A 25,879-nucleotide genomic window follows, 5' to 3' on the forward strand; every position below is an offset into this window, starting at 1 on the left:
AAAAATGGGAAAATGAACATTTTCTTCCCCCATTCCAGTCAAAACTTCTGGTTACCATTACAAAAAAACCATACAAAAGAGAAAAGGCAATCCTCAAGCCGGCAAAGTTTTGCTGTAAAGAGACAAAATAAAAAATCCCCATTTCCCTAGGATAAAAAAGGACATGTACCACAGCTAAAAGCAACAAAATGCTTTCCTTTCTTAACAAGGTTCCTTAAGTTTCATGTTTTCTGATACCTAAAATAAAAGATAAAAATTAAAATGGCTCTCTCAATTATTCTAAGAAAAATTTGCTCCTGATTCTTCAAGGTCATATGGTCATAAGCTAGAGCTGGGCCGAATGGGCAGTCACCGTGGATCAACATGGGCTTTCTAACCAGAGTGACTTCCCTAACTGACAACATCTTTGCCAGACGGCCTCCTGCGAATAGAAGATAGATAGCTGAGGAGAACCAAGGGATAGTTCCACCTCAAGATCATGAGCCAACGGAGTATGCAGGAAACAATGGGAGTCAGTTTAATGCTTTGTCAACTTGACATACAGTTTATTTAAACTGGGGTCTTCAGAGTTGAGTTACATTAAGAGATGGAGAGCTGAAACTTTCTAACTACTTTATACATGTTTACTACAGCAGCGGTCAAAAAGAAAGGCATGATAGAATTAATAAAACAGAAATAACGTAAGACAGAGCACAAATGGCTGGAAATCAGATAAGCGACATAAAGGAAAGGTTTGATATACTCCTAACAAACAAAGACTAACAACACAAACAAGAATATAAACAGCAAATTAGGAAGAGAAGGAAACATTTGTTGATAAAAGTTACAAAAAAGCTGTGTACATTTATGTAAATATAAGTGCTTTCAACACAAGTTTATATGTAAAAGCAATGGAAAAGGACTCAAAGAATATTCCCCAACCTGAAGTAATGGAAAGCCTTCATACTTCACTCAACATACTGCAAAGATTGTTTAGAGTTCTTATGAGGATATATTCATAAATTATTTGTGTAATAAATCTGAGGAATAGGGGATTTTTAGGGTAAGCCAGAAATATCTTGTTGCACATAAAAGGAAGTATTTAAAGACAAATAGTGTTGAGTCAGAAGAACACAGAAATCAGTTTAAGGGAGATCCCACTTGAGAACAATGTGAACATTAAAACAATAATAATTATATCTGATTGAAATATTAAGAATATATCAAATTCCATGGATTCACAGTGAGAAAGCCAAAACAAAAGCTCACTCTCTGCCACTGGAGATAATCAAGAACATCAACTCCTAACTTTGAAAATTGGTAAAAGAAAACAATTAAGCATTTATTCTGCCTTTTCAGTAGGAAATACATCTTAGGGTAACTAAAGAGCCCCTGTTGATGAAGGAGAGAAAACTCTTTGTTACAGAAGACAATCTGTTGATAAATGTAAAAGAAATAATGGAATTTGAAAATAACTACTTTACAATCTGTAATGAAATAATTTGTTTTCGGCAAGGATTATTAATGGAAGCTAAAACCATCAGGGGAAAGATTAAAAGGAAAGTGGATATCTGTAAGTGTCAAAACATTATGCCACAGATCACTTGCTAATTGAAAAGTTCTTGCAATTAAAAAAAATCTTTTATTTTTAAAAGAAAGAGATCTGGTTTTCACTACCTTTTAGCCAGGGATCAAGAAGTATCACTGATAGTAATAAAACTAGTCATTATTTGCCTCCTATTTCATCCAAATCTAACTAAACCTCTACATCTAACTTCTAAGCTGACAGGAAATATAGAGGCTACAGGAACCAGTTAAATGACTACTGGAAAGAAAATTCAGACTACTCCAAAATAGGTGACATTCATTCTCTGAGGCAATGGGAAACATCACTGACAAAGGAGTAAAATAAAAGGTAGGGGTGAGAAGCAAGGGAGAGGAAGATGCTGTTGCAAATTAAGAGACCTAACAGGCATATAAACAAAGTGGGTCCCTGGCTAAAACCTGGTGGAGGAAAAACAGCTAAGACAGTTTTGGGTATAACTGGAAAACTTTTAATATGGAATTGGTATTAGATCATATTTGAGAATTATATTGTTATTTTTATGAGGTTTGATAATGGCACTGTGGTTAGCCAGGAGAAAGTCCTTGTTTCTTAGACATAGAGACTAAAGTATTTAGGGTGAAATATCATGAGGTCTTTATTTTTCACTTAAAAATTATTCAATAAGCTGTGTGATGGATACATGGGGGGGGGTCTTTAACACTCTTTTGTGTATGTTTGAAAAGCTTTTTGTAAAACTTTATACAAATAGATTTAGAAACTGAAGTGAACAACTTTCTAAGAAAAAATAGATGATGCACCCTGACCTCAGAAGACAGAACAAGTAACAAAACAATAACCAATAACCAGGAAAGGATAAAGTTATCAAAGAGTGATTCCCCACAAAACAAGCATATCAGAGTAGAACAGTTTCATAAGTGTATTTTGAACAGTTAAGGGACAATTTTAATACTACATAAAATTTTCCAGAACACAAAGTATGATGCTAGAATAACCTGATAATACACAGAAGTTTTAGTTAATTGCAATCCACACAGGAATAACAAGAACAAAAAAGTTAAGTAAAATATTAGCAAGTATAAATCATCAGTACTTTACCACAATAATTTATCACAACTAAGTGAAATTTATCCAAGAAGTGTAATGATGGTTCACAATTAGAAAATACATTAATAAAATTCACCATACTAAAAGGTTTTAAAAAGAAAAAAATAAAAATAAAAAGATTAACTCATTTGTACCTAAAAACCATTAAAAAAAAAACCTCAACATCCACTTTTTTTTTTAATTTTGGAAAAAACAGTAAGTTTGGTACCTTCTTGAGATGAAAAATAAGTAAGAAGCATAAATATTTAAAAGGAAGAAAAAACACTATTATTTGTTGATAACTCTATACTCTAGAATCTTAGAAAATGCGAGGGAATCAAACTTGTTCCATAACATTAGAAATACATTGAAAAGGGGCGCCTGGGTGGCTCAGTTGGTTAGGCGACTGCCTTCGGCTCAGGTCATGATCCTGGAGTCCCGGGATCGAGTCCCACATCAGGCTCCCTGCTCAGCGGGGGGTCTGCTTCTCCCTCTGACCCTCTTCCCTCTCATTCTCTCTCTCTCAAATAAATAAATAAAATCTTAAAAAAAAAAAAAAGAAATACATTGAAAAGAAGAGGATTCTAGGAAGATGGCAGAATAAAAAGCGCCAGGAATCTGTCTCCCCACCTAGGATCTGTCTATAGAACTACTCTGGAACTCTGGTGTCTACTGAAAGCTTATAACTGCCAGGAAAAGGCTTGAATGGTAAACTGCAGTTAATATTGGTCAACTTCAGCTCTCAGCACTGTAGACACTGCCCATGCCCACCCCCGGCCACAGGGCAGGCCGGCTTCACACTGTTCCTGGAGCAGTGTGCATGCAGCTTGGAGAACCAGGATGGGCAAAAAGAACTCGTCCTCCACATACTGGAGAGTTGTGCTCTGGCTGCTGATAGCTGCTTCCATCAGAGAGTTGTAGACAAAGAGGTGGAGGCCACTTCTGTTGCACCTCCCCCCACCGTTGCAAGCCCCTCTAGGCGACTTTCAGGGACTTTAAAGGGCCAGTCCCTTTTTTCTCCTCTTTACTTTTTCCCCCTTCTGGGAAGCAGATATTAACGACTAGGACATTCGAAAACTACTACATATATGGGTAAAATTAGAAAGTGACTATTCATGTGCAGGGCAAGTTTCAGAAAAGGTTCTGAGAAGAACTTAAGTTTACACTTCAGGCTGATCCTTGGCACAGACACAACCTACAATAATAAAACAAACAAACAAAACAACAAAAAAACAGCAAACCTGGGGAAAAGGGAGAAAGCTCCAGAGTTACCACATCATTGTATACAAGTGCCCAGTTTTCAACAAAAAAATCACGAGATACAAAGAAACAAGAAAGCATGGCTTATTCAAAGGAAAAAAATAAATCAACAGACACTGTCCCTGAAAAAGACCAATGGTAGATAAATTAGACGAAAACTTTAAAATAAATGTCTTAAAGAAGCTCAAAGAACTAAAGGAAGATGTGGATAAAGTTAAGAAAATCATGTATGAGCAAAATGATAACATGAATAAAGAGAACACATAAAAAGAGATCAGAAATTTTGGAGCTGAAAAATACAATAAATGAAATTAAATAATCACTAGAGCATTCAAAGGCAGATTTAAGCAGTAGAAGAAATAATCAGCCAACTTTAAGACAGGACAATGGAAATTATCAAGTCTGAAGAACAGAAAAAAGAAAGATGGAAGAAAAGTGAACAGAGCCTAAGGGACTGTGGAAACCATCATGCAGACAAACATATGCATTATGGGAGTCCCAGAAGGAGAGGGGGACAGGGCAGAGAAAATATTTGACAAAATAATGGCTGAAAACTTCCCAAATTTGATTAAGGACATGAATATAAACATCCGAGAAGTTTAAAGAACTCCAAATAAAATGAACTCAAACCCACACTGAGACACATTACAGTCAAGCTTTCAAAAGACAGAATCTTGAAAGCAGTAAGAGAGAAGCAACTTGTCATATAAAAGGTATCCTCGGATTAAAACCTAATGTAGAGGAGGAGTAGTAGACCTGGATTTCATCTGGTCTCAGGAATTCAGCTGGATAGGGATCACACCATTCCGAACACCTACAAACTCAACAGGAGATCAAAGAAAAGAATAGCAACAACTCTCTGAACAGAAAACCGACCACTTTCTGGAAGGTAGGACGTGCGGAGAAGTGAATCCGAGGCGATATTCAGGAGGATAGACAGTGGGGGAGGGGGCTTCCGTCTGCCGCTTCTGGCAAGTGATGGAGCCACAGAGCACAAAATCGGAACTTTTAGAAGTCGGCTCCGCTGAGGGACATCGCTCCAGTGGCTAAGCTGGGGGTGGAACCCTCGTGGGACAGTGTGGTCTCAGGACCCTCGGGGTCACAGAAAGACTGGGGGTGCCTGAGTACAGCAGAGCTCCCAGGTATCGGAGCGGGGAAGCCGGCTGCAGAGAGGGAGCTGAGGCGCGGGGTCTCAGGTCAGGATTGCCAAAAACCGTGATCCGCGGCACAGTCGGGCCACTGCTCCTCCAGCAGGGACCCAACAAGCGGCAGATCCGGGGAGACTCCCCTTCCTCCCCTGGGAGGAGTGGCGCGGGAGCGCACTGCAGGGATCTGCTGGGTTTGGAGACTCCACACCGAGTCTGGGTGTCAGAGATAGAAACGCTCAGTCACAGGCCAGGTGAGCACGGAGTGCGGCCAGAGACCAGGGAGACGGGAGTGATTGACGGCTTTTCTCTGGGGGCTCACTGAGGAGCTGGGCCCTGAGTTCTCAGCTCCTCCGGGGCAGAGACTGGGAGGCCGCCATTTTCACTCTTGGCCTCCAAAGCCGAATGGACAGCTTGCAGGGAACAAAAGCTCCTGAGAGCAAACCCAAACAGATTACATAGCCCAGACTGGCAAGGGCGGGGCAATTCTGCCTCCGGCAAAGACATTTGGGAACCACGGGAACAGGCCCCTCCCCCAGAAGATCAGCAAGAACAGCCAGCCAAGACCAAGTTTACCTATCAATGAAAACAGCAGAACTACAGTGCTAGGGGAATACTGCACATAGAATCCATGGCTTTTTTACCATGATTCTTTAGTCTTTCAAAGCTAATTTTTTTTTAACTGTCTTTTTTTTTTTTTGAATTTTTCTTTTTCCCTTTTTCAACCAACATCTTATCAATCCCTTTTTTAAAAAACATTTTTATTTTTCATTTTTAGAGTCATATTCTATCCCTTCATAGTAGTTACCCTTATTTTTAGCATATATATATAAGTTGTTCTCTCTTTAAAATTTTGAGATACAGTTTCTTCTAACAGATCAAAATACACCCTAAAACTCTAGTGTATGGCTTTGTTCTACTCTCCTGCCTGATCACATTCTCTCCCCCCATTTTTTTTTTTAAATCCTCTTCTTTCTTTTTTCAAACAACTTATCAATTCCTTTTATAAAATTTTTTATACTTTTCATCTTTACAGTCATATTCCATCCCTTCATCATACCAACCCTTATTTTTGTACATATGTAAGTTTTTCTTTCTTTAAAATTTTGGGAGGCACTTTCTTCTAACAGACCAAAATACACCCAAAATCTAGTGTGTGGCACTGATCTATGCACCAGCCTGATCATATGTGATCATACTCTGGTTTTTTTGTTTTGTTCTGTTTTTGTTTTTATCTTTATTTTTTTCTTTTTTCTTTTTCTTTTTTCTTTCTTTCCCTTTCTTTTCCCCCGACTTCATGTCTTTTCTGATTTGTTTAGAGTATATTTTCTGGGGACATTGTTACCCTGTTAGCATTTTGTTCTCTCATTCATCTATTCTCCTCTGGACAAAATGACAAGACGGAAAAAATCACCTCAACAAAAAGAACAAGAGGTAGTACCAACTGCCAGGGACCTACCCAATGCGGATATTAGTACGATGTCAGATCTAGAGTTCAGAATCATGACTTTAAAGATACTAGCTGGGCTTGAAAAAAGCATGGAAGTTATTAAAGAAACTCTTTCTGGAGAAATAAAAGAACTAAAATATAACCAAGTTGAAATCAAAAAGGCTATTTATTAATGAGGTGCAATCAAAAATGGGGGTGCTAACTGCTAGGATAAATGAGGCAGAAGAGAGAATCAGTGATACAGAAGACCAAATGATGGAAAATAAAGAAGCTGAGAAAAAGAGAGATAAACAACTACTGGATCACGAGGGCAGAATTCGAGAGATAAGCGATACCATAAGATGAAACAACATTAGAATAATTGGGATCCCAGAAGAAGAAGAAAGAGAGAGAGGGACAGAAGGTATACTGGAGCAAATTATAGCAGAGAACTTCCCTAATTTGGGGAAGGAAACAGGCATCAAAATCCAGGAGGCACAGAGAACCCCTCTCAAAATCAATAAAAATAGGTCAACACCCCGACATCTAATAGTAAAACTTACGAGTCTCACAGACAAAGAGAAAATCCCGAAAGCAGCTCGGGAGAAGAGATATGTAACCTACAATGGTAGAAACATTAGACTGGCAACAGACCTATCCACAGAGACCTGGCAGGCCAGAAAGGACTGGCATGATATATTCAGAGCACTAAATGAGAAAAATATGCAGCCAAGAATACTATATCCAGCTAGGCTGTCATTGAAAATAGAAGGAGAGATAAAAAGCTTCCAGGACAAACAAAAACTAAAGGAATTTGCAAACACAAAACCAGCCCTACAATAAATATTGAAAAGGGTCCTCTAAGCAAAGAGAGCCTAAAAGCAACATAGACCAGAAAGGAACACAGACAATATACAGTAACAGTCACCTTACAGGCAATACAATGGCACTAAATTCCTATCTTTCAATAGTTACCCTGAATGTAAATGGGCTAAATGCCCCAATCAAAAGACACAGGCTATCAGATTGGATTAAAAAATAAGACCCATCGATATGCTGTCTGCAAGAGACTCATTTTAGACCCAAAGACACCCCCAGATTGAAAGTGAGGGCGTGGAAAACCATTTACCATGCTAATGGACACCAAAAGAAAGCTGGGGTGGCAATCCTTATATCAGACAAATTAGATTTTAAACCAAAGACTGTAGTAAGAGATGAGGAAGGACACTATATCATACTTAAAGGGTCTATCCAACAAGAAGATCTAACAATTGTAAATATCTATGCCCCTAACATGGGAGCAGCCAATTATATAAGCCAATTAATAACAAAAGCAAAGAAACACATTGACAACAATACAGTAATAGTGGAGGACTTTAACACCCCCCTCACTGAAATGGACAGATCATCTAAGCAAAAGATCAACAAGGAAATAAAGACTTTAAATGACACACTGGACCAAATGGACTTCACAGACATATTCAGAACATTCCATCCCAAAGCAACAGAATACACATTCTTCTCTAGTGCCCATGGAACATTCTCCAGAATAGATCACATCCTAGGTCACAAATCAGGTCTCAACCAGCACCAAAAGATTGGGATCATTCCTTGCCTATTTTCAGACCACAATGCTTTGCAACTAGAACTCACAAGAGGAAAGTCGGAAAGAACTCAAATACATGGAGGCTAAAGAGCATCCTACTAAAGAATGAATGGGTCAACCAGGAAATTAAAGAAGAATTGAAAAAAATTCATGGAAACCAATGAAAATGAAAACACAACTGTTCAAAATCTTTGGGATGCAGCAAAGGCAGTCCTGAGAGGAAAGTATATAGCAATACAAGCCTTTCTCAAGAAACAAGAAAGGTCTCAAGTACACAACCTAACCCTACACCTAAAGGAGCTGGAGAAAGAACAGCAAATAAAGCCTAAACCCAGCAGGAGAAGAGAAATAATAAAGATCAGAGCAGAAATCAATGAAATAGAAACCAAAAGAACAGTAGAACAGATCAACGGAACTAGGAGCTGGTTCTTTGAAAGAATTAACAAGATTGATAAACCCCTGGCCAGACTTCTCAAAAAGAAAAGAGAAATGACCCAAATCAACAAAATCATGAATGAAAGAGGAGAGATCACAACCAACACCAAAGAAATACAAACAATTATAAGAACATATTATGAGCAACTACATGCCAGCAAATTAGATAACCTGGAAGAAATGGATGTATTCCTAGAGATGTATCAACTACCAAAACTGAACCAGGAAGAAACAGAAAACCTGAACAGACCTATAACCACTAAGGAAATTGAAGCAGTCATCAAAAATCTCCCAACAAACAAGAGCACAGGGCCAGATGGCTTCCCAGGGGAATTCTACCAAACATTTAAAGAAGAATTAATACTTATTCTTCTGAAACTGTTCCAAAAATTAGAAATGGAAGGAAAACTTCCAAACTCGTTTTATGAGGCCACCATTACCTTGATCCCAAAACCAGACAAAGACCCCCTCAAAAAGGAGAATTACAGACCAATATCCCTGATGAACATGGATGCAAAAATTCTCACCAAAATACTAGCCAATAGGATCCAACAGTACATTAAAAGGATTATTCACCACGACCAAGTGGGATTTATCCCTGGGCTGCAAGGTTGGTTCAACATCCGCAAATCAATCAACGTGATACAATACATTAACAAAAGAAAGAACAAGAATCATATGATCCTCTCAATAGATGCAGAAAAAGCACTTGACAAAGTACAGCATCCTTTCTTGATCAAAACTCTTCAGAGTATAGGGGTAGAGGGAACATACCTCAGTATCATAAAAGCCATCTATGAAAAACCTACAGCAAATATCATTCTCAATGGGGAAAAACTGAGAGCTTCCCCCTAAGGTCAGGAACGCGGCAGGGATGTCCACTATCACCACTGCTATTCAACATAGTATTAGAAGTCCTAGCCACAGCAATCAGACAACAAAAAGAAATCAAAGACATCCAAATTGGCAAAGAAGTCAAATTCTCACTCTTTGCAGATGATATGATACTTTATGTGGAAAACCCAAAAGACTCCACCCCAAAACTGCTAGAACTCATACAGGAATTCAGTCAAGTGGCAGGATATAAAATCAATGCACAGAAATCAGTGGCATTCCTATACACCAACAAGACAGAAGAAAGAGAAATTAGGGAGTCGATCCCATTTACAATTGCACCCAAAACCATAAGACACCTAGGAATAAATCTAACCAAAGAGGCAAAGGATCTGTACTCAGAAAACTAGAAAATACTCATGAAAGAAATTGAGGAAGACACAAAGAAATGGAAAAACGTTCCATGCTCCTGGATCAGAAGAACAAATATTGTGAAGATGTCAATGCTACCTAGAGCAATCTACACATTCAATGCAATCTCCATCAAAATACCATCCACTTTTTTCAAAGAAATGGAACAAATAATCCTAAAATTTGTATGGAACCAGAAAAGACCCCGAATAGCCAGAGGAATGTTGAAAAAGAAAAGCAAAGCTGGCGGCATCACAATTCCGGACTTCCAGCTCTATTGCAAAGCTGTCATCATCAAGACAGTATGGTACTGGCATAAAAACAGACACACAGATCAATGGAACAGAACAGAGAGCCCAGAAATGGACCCTCAACTCTATGGTCAACTAATCTTCGACAAAGCAGGAAAGAATGTCCAATGGAAAAAAGACAGTCTCTTCAACAAATGGTGTTAGGAAAATTGGACAGCCACATGCAGAAGAATAAAACTGGACCATTTCCTTACACCACACACAAAAATAGACTCAAAATGGTTGAAAGACCTCAATGTGAGACAGGAGTCCATCAAAACCCTGAAGGAGAACACAGGCAGCAACCTCTTCGACCTCAGCTGCAGCAACTTCTTCCTAGAAACATCGCCAAAGGCAAGCAAAGCAAGGGCAAAAATGAACTATTGGGACTTCATCAAGATAAAAAGCTTTTGCACAGCAAAAGAAACAGTCAACAAAACCAAAAGACAACCAACAGAATGGGAAAAGATATGTGCAAATGATATATCAGATAAAGGGCTAGTATCCAAAATCTCTAAAGAACTTCTGAAACTCAACACCCAAAGAGCACATGATCCAATCAAGAAATGGGCAGAAGACATGAACAGACATTTTTCCAAAGAAGACATCCAAATGGCCAACAGACATATGAAAAAGTGCTCAACATCGCTCGGCATCAGGGAAACCAAATCAAAACCTCAATGAGATACCACCTCACACCAGTCAGAATGGCTAAAATTAACAAGTCAGGAAACGACAGATGTTGGCGGGGATGCGGAGAAGGGGAACCCTCCTACACTGTTGGTGGGAATGCAAGCTGGTGCAACCACTCTGGAAAACAGTATGGAGGTTCCTCAAAAAGTTGAAAATAGAGCTACCATACGATCCAGCAATTGCACTACTGGGTATTTACCCCAAAGATACAAATGTAGGGATCCGAAGGGGTATGTGCACCCTGATGTTTATAGCAGCAATGTCCACAATAGCCAAACTGTGGAAAGAGCCAAGATGTCCATCGACAGATGAATGGATAAAGAAGATGTGGTATATATATATAATGGAATATTATGCAGCCATCAAAAGGAACGAGATCTTGCCATTTGCAACGACGTGGATGGAACTGGAGGGTATTATGCTGAGCGAAATAAGTCAATCAGAGAAAGACATGTATCATATGACCTCACTGATATGAGGACTTCTTAATCTCAGGAAACAAACTGAGGGTTGCTGGAGTGGTGGGGGGTGGGAGGGCTGGGGTGGCTGGGTGATAGACATTGGGGAGGGTATGTGCTATGGTGAGCGCTGTGAATTGTGTAAGACTGTTGAATCACAGACCTGTACCTCTGAAACAAATAATACATTATATGTTAAGAAAAAAAAAAGAAGAAGAAGATAGTAGGAGGGGAAGAATGACTGGGGGTAAATCGGAGGGGGAGATGAACCATGAGAGCCAATGGACTCTGAAAAACAAACAGAGGGTTCTAGATGGGAGGGGGGTGGGAGGATGGGTTAGCCTGGTGATGGGTATTAAAGAGGGCATGTTCTGCATGGAGCACTGGGTGTTATGCACAAACAATGAATCATGGAACACTACATCAAAAACTAAAGATGTAATGTATGGTGATTAACATAACAATAAAAAAGTAAAAAAAAGAAAAAAGGTATCCTCATCCTCATAAGGTTATAAGCAGATTTCTCATCAGAAACTTTGGAGGCCAGAAGTCAGCCAATACATTCAAAGCATTAAAAAGAAAAAACAAAAAACTATCAACCAAGAATCCTATATCTGTTAAAACTGTCCTTCAAAAGCGAGGGAAAAATTAAGACATTCCCAAATAAACAAAAGTGGAGGGAGTCTGTTACCACTAGACCTGCCTTGAAAGAAATGTTCAAGGGTGCAGTGTGAAATGAAAGGACATTACACAGAAATTCAAAGGCATAAAAAGAAATAAAGATGTGATGAGCACTAGCTGTCATATACAACTCATGAATCATTGAAAAACTAATGATGTATTATATGTTGGTTAATTGAATTTAAATTAGAAAAAGAAATAAAGATCAGAGTACAGGTAAAAACATGGGGAATTATAAAAGCTATTACTACTATAACAATGATTTGTAACTCCAGTTTCTGTTTTTCTATATGATTTAAGAGAATAATGGTTTAAAAAAAAACAATTATTTGTCTAAAAGCTAGTATTGTTATAACTTTGGTTTGTACTCCACATTTTGTTTTCTCCATAATTTAAGAGACTAATGCATTTAAAAGAATTATTGCTGGAGTGGAGGGGGGTGGGAGGGATGGGCTGGCTGGGTGATGGACACTGGGGAGGGTATGTGTTGTGGGGAGTGCTGTGAATTGTGTAAGACTGATGAATCACAGACCTGTACCCCTGAAACAATACATTATATGTTAATAATAAAAAAATCATAAAGGAATTATTACTTTATGTTTTTGGGCACAGACTGTATAAAGATGTCATCTGGGGACATCAACAACTGAAAGGGCTGGGGATGGAGCTGTAAAGGAGCAGAGCTCTTGTATGTTATTGAAGTTAATCCAAATCTGAATTACAGAGTTATAACTTTAGGATGTTAAATATAACTCCTTTAACCACGCACACACACACACACACACACACACAAGTAGCTATAGAATATACACAGGAGAAAATAAGTAATTTCAACATTTCACAATAAAAAAAATCAACCAAATGGAAAGATAGTAATCCAGGAAATAAAGGACAAAGTATATAGAAAACAAATAGCAAAATGACAGAAGTCCTTCCTTATCAGTAATTACTTTAAAAGTAAACAGTTTAAACTCTTAAATCAAAAGACAGAGATTGGCAGAATGGATAAAGACACATGATCCAACTATATGTTACCTTCAGGAGACTCACTTCAGATCAAAAGATACCAACACATTGACAGTGAAAGGATGGAAAAAGACATTCCAAGCAAACAGTAACAAAAGGGAGTAGGGGTACCTATACTAAATCAGACAAAACAGACTATACATCTAAAAAAGGTTACAAGAGACAAAAAAGAACATTATATCTTAAGCAGATATAATAACAGCAAACATGTGTGCACCTAATAAGAGACCATCAAAATATATGCCAGAAAAACTGACAGAATTGAAGGGAGAAATAGTTCAACAAAAATAGCTGGAAACTTCAATGCCTGGCCCACAGTAACAGAACAACCAGGCAGAAGATGAGGACACAGAGGACGTAAACAACACAATAAACCAACTAGATCTAACAGACATTTACGGAACTCCCTAACCCACCAACTACAGTATACATATTCTTTTTTTTTTTTTTAAGATTTTATTTATTTGCCAAAGAGAAAGAGAGAGGAGAGAGCACAAGCAGGAGGAGCAGGCAGAGAGAGAAGCAGGCTCCCCGCTGAGCAGGGAGCCCGATGTGGGGCTGGATCCCAGGACCCTGCGATACATGACCTGAGCCAAAGGCAGATGCTTAGCCGACTGAGCCACCCAGGCACCCCCAGCATACACATTCTTCTCAAGTGCAGATGAAGCATTTTAGGACACACCGTATGTTAAGTCACAAATTGAGTCTCAACACATTTTGAAAGATAGATGTTCTACAAAGTATCTTCTGACCACAACAGGATGAAGTTAGAAGTCAATCAACAGAAGTAAAATTGGAAAATTCAGAAATTTGTGGAAATTAAAGACACACCCTTAAAACTCTTCCCTTAAACCAAAAGTAATTCTAGATGGGCTAAAGATTTAAGCATAAAAAAAAAAAAAGTTGCAGGAGAAAATGTGGGTAACCAAAAATTTTTCATTCAGCATGTGGAAAATTCTTTACCTAAGACACAGAAGTGAGATGCCATACAGGGATTAAATTTTTAAGAATTCTATATGAAAAGTATCTATAACACATATAATAAACTGGCCAATTTCCTTTACTTAGGAAGAATGTGCATAAATACAGCAAGAGAAAAATGGGCAGAAGATGAACAGGGAAGTTTATAGAAAAAGAAATTAAAATGCCCAATAAAAAGACAATCAAAATTAAAGAAATGTGAATCAAAACAATGGAAAACTCTATCCAACCAGAAAAAAAAATTAACAATTTAAAATACCATGTGTTCTGTGGATCTGGAAAAACAAATTGCAAACTGAGGCAGCTCATAAGGAGCTACAAAGAAATAACATGCTCGTGTGTGTTTTTAAGATGATAGGATGTTAAAATTTCTTACTACAATGACTACTTAATTATCTTAATGTTCCATATATAGCTTGCAGTAATTTAAAGAGGATGACACTGGGCAGGCTGCAGAACACAAAGCCCAGAAAGTAAATGTAGTAGTAGTAGAAATACAGATGAGAGACAGATTATTGTCCTAAAGTGCAGAGCTACCTCACCACTTTGCACCTTATCAGTACGATCAGGGCAAGCTTTAGCCAATGTGCCTGGTGTTATTTATCTTTCCCTCTCCCTTTATCCACACTCCCCTCTCCATCCCCATTCTACCACCTCCTAGTAAAAAGATCTTATATACTACTAAGTTTATTCACGTGTAAAAGGCAGGTGAGTACTTTTTCTGAGCTATTTTTAGGGATTAAATGGGATAATGCATGTAGCCTGTGGCCCATCCCAAGCATTCAAAAAATAATAGCTGCTAGTGAGATGCTAAATCATCCTATTCTGCAGGATTTTCTCTCTGTATGTCTTTTACTAAAACATGTCTTGACTTTTTTGAAAAAAAAAGGCAACATATTTTGAAATAAATGTTAAAGTGGCAAGAATACTTAGTCACTGCTGTTCCACGGGTGCTCCCTGCTACGGTAAAGAATCAGTGGGGAACGGACATTAGTACACTGAACACGAGGGGGGTCTCCTCACTTAGCAAGGGTGATGCTGCACAAGGCCTCTGACTACCACCAATCATTGCTGTGTAAGTTTGTTTTCTAGTGAATCTTGATGACCCAGAACGAACTCAGAGGAATACCAATTAGACCCCTCAAAATGAAGTAACTAAAAGCAGAGCATCTTGGTTTTTACCAAAGGGAAAAAGATGTGCTTTCCATGAACGCATCTCTGCTTGTTTTTCTGTACAGACATCTTCAAGAAGACATCAAAATATGCACCACACTGACTGGGAAATGCTACCTCCTACTCTACCTGAGGGCATCACAGCTGGATTGGCTTGGAACAAAGACAAGAAAGGAAATCGGCGAAAAATGACTTTTTCTCAGGAAACCATTTCTTGTCAAGCAATACCAGGTCAAAACTTTAAAAAAGTTATTCCTGCTGAGATATTTCCACATTTTCTTTTTTCTTCCCTTTCATCCGACCCTTCCTTTGATCCTTCCCCCATTTATCCTATTTACTTACACTTCATTTGTTATCAGTTATATAAATTCTGTGTCTCCTGTGTGCACCTTGAGACAAGAAGCATGTCTTTCTCTTCAGTTGCTGAATCTCTTGCCCAGCACCTCACAGAAAATCTACTAGGAGGTGCTGGAAGAGCTTTTGAAATAAGCGAATAAAATATATTATGTACACTGCGACATACTGCCAAGAGCCCTGGATCAGCAGTCAGAAAGCTCAGACTCCAGTGTCAATAATGCCATCTGCTGGTTCTGTAGCTTCAGACAGAAGCATTTCAGTATCTGGGTCCTCTTCTATAAAATAGATCTTTTATTTTCTCTGCTATTCCTTATGGTTTTACAAAATGAGATGCTGAAAGTAAAGGTTATTGTTTATGCTCATTTAAAGCACCATGATTACTTCTCTTGATCAGTATTTGCCATCCAAACATTCTAAATTTAAGCAGGGATAGTACAGTTATTCTATTAGGAGAGGCAGATTTCATTAATGCGCTTATTTGCTTTTTCTTAAAATAAGCACAAAGCCATAAACAGCTTGCCATCACAAGTACACATAATGCTTATGTTCTGAAACAGAAATGGCCCATGTTCACTGTGCCATTTCCCAACTTTAATTATGACTTATATAGAAAGTGTTTGAATATTTCTTACCAGGTTCTGGAAGGTCTAATTTTGCGCGCTTTAGTTCCACCATAGAAATCTGAAGTTGCTCTATTACAAAGTCATCTTCGAAGAAAAAATTCTTTGCCAGGGTCTCCTGAAGAAATTCTACAAGTTCTTCCATAGACAATTTCATTAGATGTTCTAAGAACAAATCAGAGAAATACAAATGCTGAGTCAACAGTTACTCAGGTTGAGACGGTAACGTATTCTATTCTGGTGCAGTATTTTTTAAAAAGGGCACAGCATACAACTTATACACAGCACTGTAAACATCACTGATACTCAATTAAGATTAAAGTATTTTCTGATACCTAAGCAATCACATCTACTCTTTGGGAAGAAAGGGAGAGGTGATTACTGCTAAATACCTTTTCATGGGTTTATTTAAGAACATCACACCTTAGACATTAATATTGACCCAGAGCAAGCACTTCTTAGAGACACAGGCCACCCAAGATGACATGAGGGCTTTCTGTTTTACTGTTACAGAACTCCACCTCCCACAGGCAAACCTATTTCAAGTCTCTATATTTACGGTTTCAGAATTTCCAAAAAATCTGATTACTAACTTTATTTGTATTTCTACTTATGAAATTAGTTTTATTTTAAAAAATTCAGATTACAGGGGCACCTGGGTGGCTCAGTCGGTTAAGCATCTGCCTTCGGCTCAGGTCAAGATCCCGGGGTCCTAGATTCAAGCCCCACATCAGGCTCCCTGCTCAGGCGAGAGCCTGCTTCTCCCTCTCCCTTTGCCCACCACTCTGCCTACTTGTGCTATCTGTCAAATAAATAAATTAAATCTTAAAAAATAAAAAAAGAAAATTAAAAAATTTCAGATTACAGATACAAAGTAGAAAGCAAAAATCAGCTACGATCCCACTAGCCACTGCCCTACAAGTAGATGCGTGTACACAAAACTGATTATACTTTGAGTCCATTAGATATACTATAATGTACTATAACTCACTTATCAGTCTTCTAATACTGGACATTTAGGTTATTACTTTTTTTTTTTTTTTTTTTACTGTTTAAAACCAGTGTGTGATAAACCTCCCGTAACAATGTCTCTAAATATTGTTAAAACAATCAGGAAAAAAACAAGAACAAAATCTTAGGAGCTTTAGCTAAACTCTTGGTTAAGGTGCCCAGACAGAGTTTTCGAAGCTTCATATGGCGGTGAAGAAACTTCATATAAGTCCTTGAGCTCTTGTCTTCCTGAGAAAAAACTACATAGCAGTAGACACATTTTTTCCAACAGCTATTTAGTGTGATGATATGATAGGATATAAAGTAGGTATTGTGCTTTAAAGTTTATTTGCAAAGGGTGAAGAAACTTTTCACTTGCCAAAATTAATCAAGACTCATATAAATAAAACATAATTTAAGACGGAGAACAGAGCTATGGAGAAATACAACATCATGTTTCCACTTTCTTGCTGTTTAGTGAACATTAAACCAATATGCACATATTTTAATAAAAAGTATACTTTTGTTCCACATCTTGGTCAGTTCATAATCCAGAAAGAAAGGAAAGGCGGGGAGAGGAGAAGAGGGGCAGGGGAGGGAAAGAGAAGAGGAGGAGGTGGGGGGGTCAGGTGGGGGAGAGACAGAGATAGATTTCCTGCAGTTTTCAGACAGATCATGAGTCTTGGGAGACAGTTCTCTGGATGCTGTGGTTTGCGTGCTGGAGGAGTGAGGATTGGGTGTAAGGGAAATGAACCACAGCACTTCTGAATCCTTATCTTTAATACAGACTTGATTTTACAGGGAGTTTTCATTTCTCTCTAAAGTTTGGACAATCCAAAGGCCTGCTTTTCAAGTAAGCAATCAAACAATTTTATATTAAAATACCTAACATGTACTTAGAGCAACGTCAAGCACAGCAGGGAAAAAAAACCTTACAAAACGTGACCCCCAAGTACTCAATTAGCTTATAATTTAGTTGCAAAGCTGAACAGAAGAATCATTCAAGAATAACCTAAGGGAGGAGAATGATCAGTGAATGTGGAACTATGTTGTAAGACCTAGACTCCAAGTGCTCTGTGAAGTTCTAAAGCTTTCAATGATTCTCCTCTCTGCAGAGTTACAAGACGACAGACTAGGAGGAGTTGTAATTTTAAAGACTGAACTGAGACTTTAAGATGAATAAGGTTCTTCACATTCAAGAAGAAAACTCTCATTTCTTGATTTTTAAAGTAAGGCACCACGTGCCAAATGTATAGAGCCCTTGAAGTACTGCAGCCGAATATTGCATTTACCCAACAAGTGACTGTACTTGCCCCAGAGGCCACAATGCAGTCAAGCAGAGAGATGAGCAGGAAGAGGTGCCCCATCTCTGGTCTACAGCTTGGAGATGGGTGCTTTTGCCTGGATGGAGGAAACAGTGATGGAAAATGTCTTCACCAGACTTCTGAACTAAGGGCCTGGTTTCTTTGGTCTCTCTCTTCTCTGATTACAAACCAGAAATTCAGACTGATGAAAAGCAGTATTAGGAATAAGGAAACAAATACTTAGTAAGAATAATATTATTAGTGAAACCAACACATTGCATTCTACTGCTTAAATGGGAAAATTAAACTGAAATAGAGAAAAAAAAAATCAAAGACCTCTACAATGTAATCAGCTTCTAGCCATGAGAAAGAACTGATGGAAGCCGATTACCACCTGAACATGATTTCTTCACTGACTTTCAAGAATTTTTTAAATCCACCACTAAAAGAAAATGAATCTGAAGTTGGGTGAGGAATGAGAAATCAGAGTTAAATCAAGCCTTGATCTTTGTGAAATCTTTATACTTAAAACATTTTCTTACTTTTGTGTAATTTTAAGATTGTGTAAGACATAGCGGTAAGAACTCGTTCTCCTTCAAAGATGTAGATATCCCATATTCTGAGGTTTAGTGTAAAAGGAGTCTATAATTAAAAACAAAACAAGATAAGATTAACAGCCCACTCTTGTCTGGTACTTATAATTTTATGATTGGGTTTTGTAAAGAAATACTCACACGATCAAGGAAACATTGAAAAAACCATTTCATTGTGTAAAAACTTGTGTAGATTTCTTGAGAATCCTGAAAAAAACAAAGACTTCAAATTTCTGGATTGCAGCAAATAAAATATGACAACCTAATACTAAAAGTTACGAAAGCTGTTGGAGGTAGCTGTCAAAGCTAAACATAAAACCGTTTCATTCCAAATCTTTTGCATGCTGGAGTATTTCTAGTTTTTTCTCCTTACTTTCTTTCTCCCTCAGTCTCACTTTTGGAAATCACCTTAAGAATAAATCCTTCTTCTATAGGATTGTAATATAACATTTTGATTCTCTATAATACATTTTACAGTGAAGTATCTCTGCTTCACTAAATTATCATGTTTCATAGTACAGCATGTCTATGGTTCACTAAGGACAGAGTTTGTATGACCCTTAAAGTATTTTTGGTGCAATAAAAAGGCCTCCAAAATTACCAAGAAATCACATATCGTTAAAAACTGCACCATTTGTATATATCATCTGCAAAGAAGTGGTTTGATTTTATGAGTTCGGGCTGTGATGGTTCATCAATACTAAATTCCACAAATCTCATGCTCTTCAAACACCTGGTAATTACAAATGCATAGTAAATGAAATGGACAACACCGCAAATCAATAAAGCAATTGGGACCAAAGGCTGCACTCAATTCTTCTAGGTTTATTCTTGGTGTAAGTGGGTGTTAAGTCAATGTCACATCTACCTACCAAGTGTTGCTTAAGCTTGGATAGAAATTTATTCAGTATTTTTTCATGATGTTCTTGAAACCTCAAGAGTTTAGGAAAACCTTGAACAAAAAAGCCTAGAATACAAACATAAAAACAGTATTTCATAAACAATAGCAACAAAAACCCCTTTCAAAATGCAACCACATTTCTTTCATTTTTAACTGTCAGCAACAACAAAAATCCAGTAGTTACCAAGATACTTATCCTCCTCACCAAGGAAATAATTGTGTGTAAGCTCTGGGCAATGAAATTTGCAATCTAGTACTTGTTTGGTAAAGATCTCCTATAACCTTGTAAAAATATAAAAGAGGACAGAATATTTCTGAATTAAAAGGGAAATTTAGAAACCAAGAAAAAAATGAAAACTGAAGCCATTTATCAGGATTGTCTGTTCTCTTCAAGTATCTTAAAGCATATCTTAAATGCGCAAATTTCTTATAAGTTATTCTAATCTTGAGAAATTATTTTGTTTTATTGTCAATATGCTACATAACAAACATTTTATTGCTTTTTTTCAGGTTTACTCTAAAAACTTCATTAGTATCGTGCTTCCAAGGTTTTTATCACTTTTAATCCCTTCTGTGATATCTGACATCAGCTAAGACAGAATGACACTAATGATCAATGTTGTATCAGAAACTAGAGTTTATCCCATCTCATTATACAACAGAATCTCTAAGATCTCTAGGAAGAAACTAATTGTAAATGGTAAGTTAGTACTGATTTTGTGTATCTAACTCATGGAACTTTACATCTATTTTTATTTACAAGTTTCCTTTCAGATATTCTACACGATCCATTAAAAAGGTTATACACTCAACAGATTTATCATTTCTCCACATTAGTTATTTCCAACCTGGGTTTTATGTAATTTTGAAAGATGTTAATAGATGTCCTATGTTTTTTAAAAAGAATCCAGGGGAAGTACTGTGTGCTCCACAAACCTTTCTGGCATATTCATGATGCATAAGGGCTTCTCAATCTTTCTAACATGCTTTATAAACTAAAGAAACTTTGTTTGCTTGATTAACTCACTCTGCCAGACTTATTTGATCTTGGGAGTCCCATTTTTTCTCCCCACAAAACACCTGCTTTCAAAAAGTGAAACTGCATTCCTCCAAGAACTCAAGGAACATACTTATGTGTAAAAATTTCCAGAGATAGAGATTCTATTCCTCCCATAGTAACATTTTCTGATGTCATAAAAAAATATGTATTATGTGTCTATCTGTGCCACTTTGATGGTCAATTTGATAGGAATGGGAATTAGAAGAATTTCAAGAAAAAGTCTCATTTTGAAAAAGGCAATGCCCTCAGTAATAAACACTAGCTCAAGGATGCTAAGATAGCTAACATTACTTCACTTGTTAGTGATATCCCAGACTTGATATTTTAAAATCTCATTTTCTTCAGCCCTCACTTTATTCTGGACATTTATAAGTGACATCACTATCATGTAAGAGATGCAAAGAACTGAGGCAACCCTCAGTGAAAAAATTCCATAGGCAGATTTACAAACAAGTATCTCTAAATACTAACTTATCCAAAATAATGACCTAACCTGCACAGTAAATGCAAATATTAGGATAGTAAAATTAATATTACTTTATAGATTAGACTGGTGACAACTGCTGAATGTAAGCTTATCAGGTGTGTTCAAAAGAAATGACTTTCCTAGACTTGGGCAGTTTTCCACGTAATTAACGTACTACTGAAACTGTAACATCCCTTTGTACTTCAACACAGATCAGCAACACCATTTATTCCATGGTAAATCAAAATAAAGGTGGATGAGGGAGAGTTATTTTTCTTCAAGATGCCTTTTCAAAAGATACTGCTGGATGGCAGTTCGATATACTGCATCTTACTTTTGGAGTCTATTGATGGGATGCAAAGTGTCCAGAAACAGTTATCATTAGTAGTAGTATTCATTTAAAAAATATTCACAAGGAAAAGTGAGGGAGATGGCCAAATGTGCGTGCACGGACACACACACACACACACACACACACACGCACCCCACAAAATACCACCACAAAAACCACATGGTAAGAATGTGAGAATTAATAAACTATAGTCATAATTTTGAACATGTTAAAATATCACTTTAAACATGCGGCAGGTTCCTCACCACATAAAGCTTACTCACAAAAGGAACTTAGATGATCTATTCTTCAAGTGATTCATGTTAAAAGTTTGTTTTTAATTTGGTATTATCACATGGATGGCACTGGGAAAATCATTTTGCATTAAATGGGCAGATGCCACTTTTATTTCCAAAAGAAGATACAATCCAAACTCTAAAGTTTCTTGTATATGCTTGGCAGATATAAGGGAAAGGTTATTAAAAACAATCTCCTAACTTGTAAACCAAACGTTCATGCAAGTTTTGAGATATTAAATAATGAAATACCCACAACATGTTATCAGCAGCCTTTTATTGTAAAATGGAATCAATTTTACAGCTAAAAGAACCAAAACACACATTTCACTGAAATGAAAACTGGATGACAGTCTAAAAGTTTTAGTCAAAGGCATCTTTTATTTCTACCATTAATATAGCTTTCCTAAATTCCTCCAAACCTAAATTAGTTTCTTCTGACTGGGGGCAAGTAAGGAAGGAATCTCAAAATGCCAACAGTGTACCTTGAGGTAAACATAAAGGAATATAAATGTGAACAGAAAAGTTTAGCAAAGTTCAATAAAGGAGGAGATAAGAAATGACTCACAAACACTAATTGACTGAACAGCCCCAGACATTAAGTTTTTGTACTTAACCCTACCAAGCATCTTTCAAACTTTGAATTTAATTTACCTTTTTCTCCCTTCCTTGTTTATTGTTTTTGGTGAACTATATGGGTTTTCTTACCATGCATGGCATGTTTGGGGCCTGAGAATAGTTTGACCAGGGCCCAGAAGGCATCTTCTTCATTCATATACATAAGGAGCAAAGCTGTGATCTGGCTCATCCCCTGACAGTATCCAACTTCCTGAAGATAAATGAGAACAAAGAAACTGGGGATTTTAAGATCCAATTACATGCATACGCACATATAAAAACCTGCCCAACAAAATAATCAGAAAATGCTTAGACACATGAAATAATGGACAATTCTACAGATAAAGACTACAGTTTTACAACACTGAGCTATATACTATAAAAGAATAAATCTGTATTCAAAAATAAATGTAGAAGCATGGGCAAAGTGTCAAGCTACATGTATTTTTATTGTCCCCTATTCAATACCATTATACCTTCTGTAAAGAAAACTAATAGTTTCTTTTTCCTTTGTATATATTATTCTCAGTTCAATATTCGTCCTCTTTGTTCAAATGCTGGCAAGTTTCTCTCCTTGTAACAGTTCCCAAGTTGCTGTCTTGTCTCCTTCTACAGTTCCCAAGTTGCTGTCTTGTCTCCTCTAGATTTCCTGGCCCTTACAGAGACACATTTTGGGATACCCAGCCAGTCTATGTCCCTTCTCTGAGAACTGCCTACTCTCCCCGTATTCCCTGCTAGTACTATGTGGCCTTAGAGGTTCATGTTTGTGCCATATGAACCAAAGCTGATGGAGCAGAAGAGGTCACTTGACCCCAGGGGAAGAGTTAATTGGCTGCACTGACTAATCACATACTCTCTCCAGGATATCTGTAATCAGATAGTGAGATGCATTTAAACAGAATGGTCATGTTGAGTCTGTGGGTGCAATTTTAGCCATGGGAAAACTGAAAAGTAGGCAAAGAAAGCAATCTGGAGAAACAGCGGAACAAGCAGTTTACAGAGATAATCAGTTACTGTGTGGCCCCAGAGTTGAAGAGACAGAAAGTGTAGTAGCTCTTTCTCAGTGAAGGCTTCTCACTTTCCAGCTCCAATTTCCATGAGGCCCAACTTTTACTTCCTTTCTACAAAAAAGGCCTTTAATAAACTCTTTTTTTAACTTGCCCTAGTTTGAAATTTCTTGTAACTTAAAGGTTTTAAGAGAAATTACACACCCAAGGTTCAAGGTTGTCCTCTCTAGAACCTAATCAATAAGCATTTAACATCCACATTAGGTTCAACACTAATTATCTTTCCCCAAATTATCATCTTCCCCCTGAATGATAGATATGTTAAGAACAACATGTTCTAGTACCAAAAAGTTTACTTTTAGCCTACTCCTAGGGTTAGCAAGTAGGTACACATGGTCTCCTGTTTGGCCCTCAATGAGTAAACAAAATGTGACCTTGGAACGCAAACTCCCAGGGGTGATGAAGGGTGAGCAAGGGTTGAGCAAAAATTCATCTGCCCAACAAATTCCTAAACTTCTATCCCTGCTCATTCTCAGCACGACTGTGTAAAATAAAAATAAGACAAACAACACCACAACAGAACAATCCCAGAGAAAGAGGAAAAAATGAGAGATTCACTAGCATAAAGTGCTTTTTCCCACTTCTGAATCAGCTCTGTTCTAAGATCCCAAGGTCTAGTTGGTCCGAAGGTTGTGGGTTATTGTTAAGCTGTTTAAGATCCCAAGGTCACCAGAGAAGCCTTGAAAAGATCCACAGAGGCAGGGGGTGCCCAAAGAGTTCCTCCTGTTCCTCAGAATACAACTCAAAGAGCCCTGAGTGGGTATGCTCCAACTTACCGTGTTATAAATAGAATATGCAGCAAGAACATGGAATAGGGACTGTTGCCTAGAGAAAAGAAAGTTTATATTGAATATATTTTGGTTATTTCACATATTTTTAAAATTATAAACAAAAAAAGAAAGTTTGCCTGAAAATAGATAATCTAGACAAAAGTACTACTGTAATAAATGATCCCAAGCTCAAATGTAAACAAATACTCTGTACAGTCTAAATTTAAGACTAGATGACATTCGTTCTTTTTTTTTTCTTAAAGGGGGGTGGAGGAGCAGAGGGAGAGAGAGAATCTCAAGCAGGCTCCACACCCAGCAACAGAGCCCTATGAGGGGCTCAATCTCATGACCCCGATATCATGCCCTGAGCCAAAATCAAGAGTCGGATGCTTGACCAACAGAGCCACACAGGTGCCCCTGACATTCATTCTGATAGAATGTATACCAAAAAACAAAAATGGCTTCACAAAGGAGGGCAACTATTCTCACTATAAAATCATCCCCATAGGAGCAGCCAGCCTGATAGAACTATGGAGGCCCGGTGAAGCCTCAGTTACAGTGCAGGCTAGGTACAATACCTTGCAGGGCTGGCGCATCCTCTGGGAGGCCATATATGCTCTCAATCAGCCACCAATATCTAGCGCTCTCTCTCCCACAGCCAGGATGCTGGGGTCCAAGATTCAAGGGGCAGAAACGGGGATGACTCTACCCACTATTATCCCTAGTAGCCCACTAGCAAACTGTTTGCTTCCCAACCCATCAGCCTTAAGCTCTGCTGGTCTAGGAGTCCTAGTTCCAAAGGGAGAAATGTTTCCACCAGGAGACACGATGATTCCACTGAACTAGAAGTTGAGATTGCCACCCAATCACTTTGGGCTCCACGTCTCTCTGAATCAACAAGCAAAGAAGGTGACTGTACTGGTTGGAGCAACTGAGTTGCTACTACACAACAGATGTAAGGAAGAGTAGGACTAGAACGCAGGAGAATACTTAGGGTGTCTCTTTAGTATAGCCAAGCCTTGTGATTAAAGTCAATGGAAAACTACAGCAGTCTAATTCAGGCAGGACTGCTGAAGGTCCAGAATTAAAATTTAGGTCACCCCACCAGGTTGAGAACCATGACCAGCTGAGGTGCCTGCGGAGAGCAAAGGGAATATGAAATGGGTAGCGGAAACCAGCCATAACTATGTGCCCAGCCACAGAAATGATGACTATAGGGGTGCCTGGGTGGCTCAGTCGGTTAAGTGTCTGCCTTCAGCTCAGGTCATGATCCCAGGGTCTTGGAATCGAGCCCCACATCGGGCTCGCTGCTCAGCACGGAGCCTGCTTCTCCTTCTCCCTTTACTCCTCCCCCCCACCCCACTTGCTCTCTCTCCTGCCCTCTCTCAAATAAATAAATAAAATCTTGAAAGAAAGAAAGAAAGAAAGAAAGAAAGAAAGAAAGAAAGAAAGAAA

At 38.0% G+C, this 25,879-nt stretch overlaps 1 protein-coding gene across 3 annotated transcripts in view; it reads right to left on the reverse strand.

Annotated features, from left to right (window-relative positions):
* Positions 1-25,879, reverse strand: part of USP6NL (USP6 N-terminal like) — a 189,859-nt gene that overhangs the window by 21,950 nt on the left and 142,030 nt on the right. For all 3 annotated transcript variants that reach the window (XM_032425552.1, XM_032425550.1, XM_032425553.1), the window contains 6 exons: positions 24,431-24,479; positions 22,678-22,798; positions 19,788-19,882; positions 19,057-19,122; positions 18,865-18,964; positions 16,041-16,193 (listed from right to left, as the gene is read on the reverse strand). In XM_032425552.1, the coding sequence (XP_032281443.1) occupies positions 16,041-16,193; positions 18,865-18,964; positions 19,057-19,122; positions 19,788-19,882; positions 22,678-22,798; positions 24,431-24,479 (584 nt within the window). The remainder of the gene's footprint in view (positions 1-16,040; positions 16,194-18,864; positions 18,965-19,056; positions 19,123-19,787; positions 19,883-22,677; positions 22,799-24,430; positions 24,480-25,879) is intronic.

Source organism: Phoca vitulina, unplaced genomic scaffold (assembly GCF_004348235.1).
Source record: "Phoca vitulina isolate PV1807 unplaced genomic scaffold, GSC_HSeal_1.0 scaffold33, whole genome shotgun sequence".
In the NCBI taxonomy this organism is placed as follows: Eukaryota; Metazoa; Chordata; class Mammalia; order Carnivora; family Phocidae; genus Phoca; species Phoca vitulina.